The 6,843-nt window shown below is 44.1% G+C and overlaps 1 protein-coding gene across 1 annotated transcript; it reads right to left on the reverse strand.

The window, feature by feature from the left end:
- Nucleotides 1-221: 221 nt before the first annotated feature.
- Nucleotides 222-4,741, reverse strand: LOC103172096 (dolichyl-diphosphooligosaccharide--protein glycosyltransferase subunit 4-like). Its single transcript, XM_042341876.1, has 3 exons — nt 4,551-4,741; nt 2,577-2,701; nt 222-353 (listed from the first exon to the last, which is right to left on the reverse strand). Exon 2 carries the CDS (start codon nt 2,698-2,700, stop codon nt 2,584-2,586), a length of 117 nt encoding a protein of 38 aa, XP_042197810.1. The 5' UTR covers nt 2,701; nt 4,551-4,741; the 3' UTR covers nt 222-353; nt 2,577-2,583.
- Nucleotides 4,742-6,843: the final 2,102 nt, after the last annotated feature.

Consider the following 6,843-nt stretch of genomic DNA (forward strand, 5'->3'; position numbering starts at 1 on the left):
GTAAATGTGTTTTCTCACCTCATAACTTGACCAATGCAGAGGTTTGGGCCTTTGAAAAAAATATTGAGAGTCGATTTGTGCGGTCGATGCCTTACGTTTCAAAACTTTCCAAGACATTTAGAAAAATATACCACTGAGGAAAAATTGTAGCTTTGTTTTACTTATGTCCTCTGGAGGGAGGAAAAATGACAGAACTCCCGAAATGCATTCTATCTGTTTTATTTAAATAATGGTTCAATTTAATGTTATAAAAATAAGCTTGCTTGAAATTGCACAGATCAGGACAAATGACACTTTTTCAGGTTCATCTGGGAACATGATTTTCTCAAGTTGTTGTCATCCGTTTGGGATACCTGAAAACCATTTCATTGAAATTAATTATCAGCTTTTAAATAGACAAATAAGGGAGGTGGGTGGGGGAGGAAAGAGGAAACTTATTGCTAAAACAACCGTCTTAAAATCTCCAGAAGGATTTTAAACAAAATGTTTCAGGGCTGGGTGGATAAACCAATTCGATGCTTTGGTCTCTATTCCACCTCTACATTATATATATTATATATGTCTCTTTGAGACGTCTAGAAGACGTGAAAAGCGCTATATCAAATGCGAGGATTATTATTTTATTATTATTACATACTCCCCATTGGTGACATCATCTGCAGAAATAGCATCAACATCCACATGTATGCGGATGACACTCAACTCTATCTCTCTGCCTCCACCCTCGATTCCAGGACAACTGATGTCCTGACCATCTCTCTGTCAGACATCAAGTCCTGGAGGAGAGCCTACTTTCTACAGCTGAATGTCAGCAAGACCGAGGGCCAGCACCTTCGCACCTCAGGCACCTTCGCACCTCAGGCACCTTCGCACCTCAGGCACCTTCGCACCTCAGGCACCTTCGCACCTCAGGCACCTTCGCACCTCAGGCACCTTCGCACCTCAGGCACTGGCAGCATCAGCATCCACAGATGCACACTCCACCTCACCAAGCCAGTCGGGAATCTGGGCATCTTGTTCGATCCTCAGCTGTCCTTTCTCCCTCATATCTGTGTCATGACCCGCTCTGCCTTCCCCCACTTCCGCAATATTGCCCGACTCCACCATTGCTTCACCCCTCAGGCTCCTGAAACCCTCCAAAGTGCATTCGTCACCTCAAGGCTCGACTACGGAAACTCCCTCCTTGTCGGCCTCCCCAACTCTTCCTTCCACAAGCTGCAGATCATCCAGAACTCTGCAGCTCGTGTCAACTCCCGAACCAGGCTCCGTGACCCCATCACCCCCACCCTCGCCCGGCTCCACTGGCTCTCCATCCCTCAGAGGATAGAATTCAAAACACTCATCCTCACTTTCAAGGCTCTCCCTGGCCTTGTCCCCTCTTACATCTCTGACCTGCTGACCCCCTATCAACCTGTCCACTCCCTCCGCTCAGCCAGGCTCCGGCCTGCTCCATATCTCCCGCCCGACCCGCCGTACCCTAGGTGGTGATTCTATTATGAAATATTTCATCAAATATTATGAAATAGTTCATCCACAAAATAGCCTTTACACTTGACTTCACTGTACAAAACTACACTTTACAGTATATCCTGTGAAGCGCTTTGAGACGTCACAAAGACATGATAAGGCACTATATCAAATGCAAGGATTATTATTAGTATTATTATTATCTACAGGAAGAGTCTCCACTTGACCACTAAGGAATCGTGATGTACATTCACCAAACATTGGCAGATTTAAAACTGATTAGTACCACCCCAAATCCTTGGTGCTCTTCTTCAGTCTGCATTTGAAAATATATGCTCCCCCTCAACTCTGTGAGAAAGCCTACATGAACGGTTACTACAATTCACAGTAAAATTCTGTGAAGCACTTTGAGACATCTCGACGACTTGATAAGACACTATATCAAATAGAAGTAACCGAACAGTTTCTAGGGTGTTTGCATACTCAAACAAGATCTAAAGTCAAAATGGCCTCACAAAAGGGAAGTTGTGGATGAAATTCAGCTGAGTAATTTTGAGCCAATCTCACAAGTAGCAATACATTTTTAGCCAGTGATTAATATATATTCAGTATTGCAATCTAGCAGGTCTGGTTTCCCATATGGAGAAACATTTTACGATTCCTTCTCTTTCCCCCCTACTGCTTCTCAACAGCACAGGCAAAACTAAACCTGTGAGTACCAATAACACTGTAATGGTTTCATTCATATTGGAGATTTAACAGGGCCTTCTCTTGGTTGTGCAAGTCATTTAACAACCCCAACAACTTGCATTTATATTGTGCCCCTCACTCAGGTTAGCATCCCAGTGAGCTTGTTTTATTTTATATTTTTAAGTTCACTTTTGCATTTAGCAGGTATTACGCCTCATTAAACAATATTCAAGAATGAATGGGAACCTGTTTTTAAAACCAATATTTTTATACTCTATCGAGAAAACAACAACAAAATGACATTTATAGATCGCCTTTCACGTTGGGAGGACATCCCAAAGCGCCTCCCAAAACACAAAAATTAAGGAAATGTTAATATTTTTCGAAAGCTGATTTAAAATGTTCGCTGAGAAAATTACCTTCATGTTAAAACTGGTGTATTTTTGGTCTGTTTACAGCAACATAGTGATAAAGCACTATAAGAAGAAATAAGGTAACTCCAAGCATGTTTGAAAATATTGCAAGTTGGTAGTCTTCAATCATTCTGTGGAAGAAAATAACACCTTTGGATTACTATTTGGCAATCAAAGATTTGGGATGGATAAATAATATTAGTATAACAATATTTGTCCTCTAAACCAAAAGCCCACTATTATTCTGCCTTTATCGGGACAAGGAACAGCACCCATAGTTCTTGCCCAATGCAAGGATTATAATTATTCATCACACAATGAGTTCCCAAACTGTTGGATGAGATGCACAATGAGGGCTATGGGTTGAGCCACTCTGGCCCAGGATTATGCACCATGTGTAGGCTGTGTGTGTGTGTGTGTGTGTGCGTGGTGGGGAAGGAGTGGGGTGGGGGCGGCGGGGGTGGGCAATGGATAACTCCAGCACAGGTCATCATCCCCAGTGTTGGAAGGAATTGTAAATAGAGCAGGAAAGTGCATTTACTTTTGGGATTCAGAGAATATCTGGAGACACAGGTTGGATGGGGTGAAGTTCATGACTGGAAAGGTTTTTGTGTAGTCTCTGAAAGGCCGAATGATAGATTATCGTTCCCTGCTTTCGTATATTAGTATTTATTTTCAACAATTTGAATGGATAGCTGTAAAGCTATTTGTGAGGTCAGGGTATTAAAGGATACGGGGCAACTCCGAGTAATTGTACTTGACGTACAGATCACCCAAGATGTTATAGAATGGTGGAACAGGCTCAAGGGGCTGAATGGCCTATTCCTGTTTCTATGAATTGTTTAGCAAATTTCATTCTGGAAAAATATACCCGCTTTTAATCATTACTAGTCACACCGAGACAGATAACAATAATAATCCTTGCATTTGATATAGCGCTTTTCACGTCTTCAAGACATCCCAAAGCGCTTCACAGAATAGACTGTAAAGTGAATTGACCGTAGATTTGTGGGCGAAATGTGGCAGCCAACTGTCGTGGATCGAAATAACCAATTTATTATTGTTTTTTTCTGGAGGCATTATTATTAGGCGTGTGGAGTAAGGAAACCTGCCGGGAATCAAACCCAGGTCTCCCGCTTGCGAGGCGAGTGCTCAAACCACTGGAGATACAGGACTCCACTATTCAGGCTATTCAGGACTCCCTAAGAGCAGATAACTATAATGACCCTAGTGATGTCCTTTTCCCAGGTATTGGACAGGTGGCTTTCATTATAAAATCGCGTGTGTGGGTACTTTTAACATAAATATATATCAACAAATGAGATGGGAATAGTTGCGTGAACATGAATTATTCCCTTTGAAAACACAAAAGTCCATATAACATGTTCATTTATTTTCTTTTACTGTGGACCAGGCACACACAAAAAACAGCCCAGTAAGATATTTTCGTGACTTGCATATATTCCGACAATTCAGGGTAAAATGTGGCCCAAAAAGAAAGTTGACATGTTAGTAATGCCCTTGGAAGAAATACTTAATCATAACTATGTCTGATAGTCAATCTAACCTCCCCCCTCCTCACCAACAGCCTAATGCTGTACATCTATCCAAACTTCAGGAAATAACATGATGATATTTCGGTGTGAAATTGTTCTTGAAAACGAAATCTAAAGCGTTGCGACCTGTTGACACGTCAACTTCCTGGTTTTTTTTTGTCTCAACATAATATATAATATTGTCCCCCACAAAAAAATTAAAAGAGTCCAATGTTTGACCGTAGCAAGGACTTCAAAATGTTGCACGTCCAACAAAAAAAATCAAGGGGACACATTTCATACACACAATATCAATAAACATTATTATTATTATGGCTCCAGTAACCAACACCCACTGTGTGCAATGTTACCCACTTTGCTCTCAAGATATTAGAGAGACAGAGTGAGAATAAGGTGAAAGAAGGGAAAAAATAAAGCAACTTACCTCGTTTAGGATTTACAAGCTGTTACTGCTGATGCTTTTCTTTTAACGTGATGGGAATTTTTGGGTGTCTTTGTGGGTTTTTCTGGTGCGTTTACGCGTGTGTTTTTTTTTCAGCTGCAAATGTACGTCTCGAGTCAAACACGACGTTACTTCCTTTTGAGGATGGACTTGGCGTCACACACACAAAAAAGGGGGTGGGGGGGGGGGGGTAAAGGGAAAAAAGGGGGGAGGAAGGTACATCAACCAGTTACATCGCACACCCAGAACTTTGACAACACGACTATCGATACGTGTATCTTGTCTTCTTCCTGGTCTGGTTGGAACCTCAATAGGGAAGTGGTTGGGGGGGGTGTGTGTGGGGTGGCGGGGGGTGGGTAGGGTGTTGGGGGAGTGTTATTTATCTATTTTGAGTGTTTTTCTTATTAAAAGAGAGGGATAGTGAATTGTTTTTTTTGGGGGGTGGGGGTTGTGAAGGTACAGCCTGGTGTCTGACACATACAGAAACAAGTGGGGGTAAAGGGCTGAGCCGTGGTATGAAGTCAGTGAATTTGCAAGCGAAGCAAGGCGATTATCTTTATTTTATTTGTTAGAGGAAGTCCATTTGAATGCTTCCCTCGCTTTATTCCAATTGAATGCCCAGCCATCCTTTTGTAACTGTCGCGCTGCGTTTTGTTTTCCTTACTTTTGCAGATCTTAGTGATTCATATTTGTTGTGATTATTACAAATAATATATAATGTTTCACCCACAAAAATATACAGTCAATTCACTTTAAGACGTCTTAAAGACGTCTCGACAATGTGATAACAACAACAAGATTACATTTGTATAGCGCCTTTCACGTCGGGAGGACGTCCCAAAGTGCTAGACAGTGTACAGCATTTCAGACCCGAGGTGGGGAGAAGGGAGGGGAGGGGAAGGGGGGTGGCCGATGGCATGGTCGAAGAGGAGGGTTTTGAGGCGGGACTTGAAGGAGGCTAAGGAAGGATGAGGCGGAGTGACTGGGGGATGGAATTCCAGAGGTTGGGAGCAGAGTAGCTGAAGGCTCTCCCGCCAATGGTAGGGCGGGTGGGGGGAGGGGACATGGAGGGAACAGGTGGGTTGGTAGGTGGTTAGGAGGTCGCAAAGGTTGGGTGGGGCGAGACCATGAAGGGCTTTGTAGGTGAGGACCAGGATCTTGAACTGGATCCTCTGAAGGATAAGGAGCCAATGGAGTCGGGCGAGAGTGGGGGAAATGGGGTCATGGAGGTTGGTGCGGGAGAGGACACGGACTGCAGAGTTCTGGATTATCTGCAGCTGCGGAGGGAGGAGTTGGGAAGGCCAACAATCAGGGCGTTTGCATAGTCGAGCCTGGAGGTGATGAAGGCATGAACAAGAGTTTCAATGGCCTGAGGGGTGAGGTGGTGGCGGAGTCGGGCGATGTTACGGAGGTGAGGGAAGGCAGAGACACCGAGGTTCCTGACTGGTTTGGTGAGTTGTAGTAAGCAACCATGGAGGTTGATGCTGCCAGAGCCTGAGGTGCTGAGGCGCTGGCGTGAGCCAATCAGGAGGAGAATGTTCACATTCAACTGTAGGAAATTTGCCCTCATCCAGGACTTGATGTCTGACAGGCAGTCTGTCAGGACAGCAGTTGTCCCAGAGTTGAGGGTGGAGGCAGAAAGATAGAGTTGGGTGTCATCCGCATACATATGGAAGTTGACCCCATGTCTGCGGATGATGTCACCAAGGGGGAGCATGTGGATATTAAAGAAGAGAGGGCCAAGGACAGACCCGTGGGGACGCCAGACATGACAGTGCGGGAGTTGGAGGAGAAACCGTTAGAGGCAACAAAATGGAGACGGTGAGAGAGATAGGAATCGAACCAGGCAAGGGCAGGTCCGTGAAGATTGAGCAAAGCGGAGAGGCGGTGTATGGGAATGGAGTGGTCGACAGTGTTGAAGGCGGCAGAGAGGTCGAGGAGGACAAGGAGGCAGAAGGAGCCCTGGTCACAGATGTTCAGGATGTCATTAGTGACTTTGACCAGGACTGTTTCTGTGCTATGGGAAGCGCGGAAGCCGGATTGGAGGGGTTCAAAGAGGGAATGGCGAGAAAGTAAAGCGCAATATCAAATGCAAGGATTATTATTATTATATTTATTCCCTTATCCAATGGCACAGTGAAAATTGTTGCACTAACTGAACCAATAAACTTGGCACTAACCCTGTATCATGGCTTTTTGCTGTTTATTTATTAAGCCATTAGGCTAAATTCCTTTCGACTACAAACTTTCAAGGAATGAGAGCGATTAGCCTGAT

This window comes from Callorhinchus milii, unplaced genomic scaffold (assembly GCF_018977255.1).
Source record: "Callorhinchus milii isolate IMCB2004 unplaced genomic scaffold, IMCB_Cmil_1.0 Scaffold18, whole genome shotgun sequence".
Taxonomy (NCBI): Eukaryota; Metazoa; Chordata; class Chondrichthyes; order Chimaeriformes; family Callorhinchidae; genus Callorhinchus; species Callorhinchus milii.

Excerpts from the sequence above, each read along its gene's own strand:
- LOC103172096 (XM_042341876.1), bottom strand. The coding sequence starts at position 2,700 with ATGATTGAAGACTACCAACTTGCAATATTTTCAAACATGCTTGGAGTT.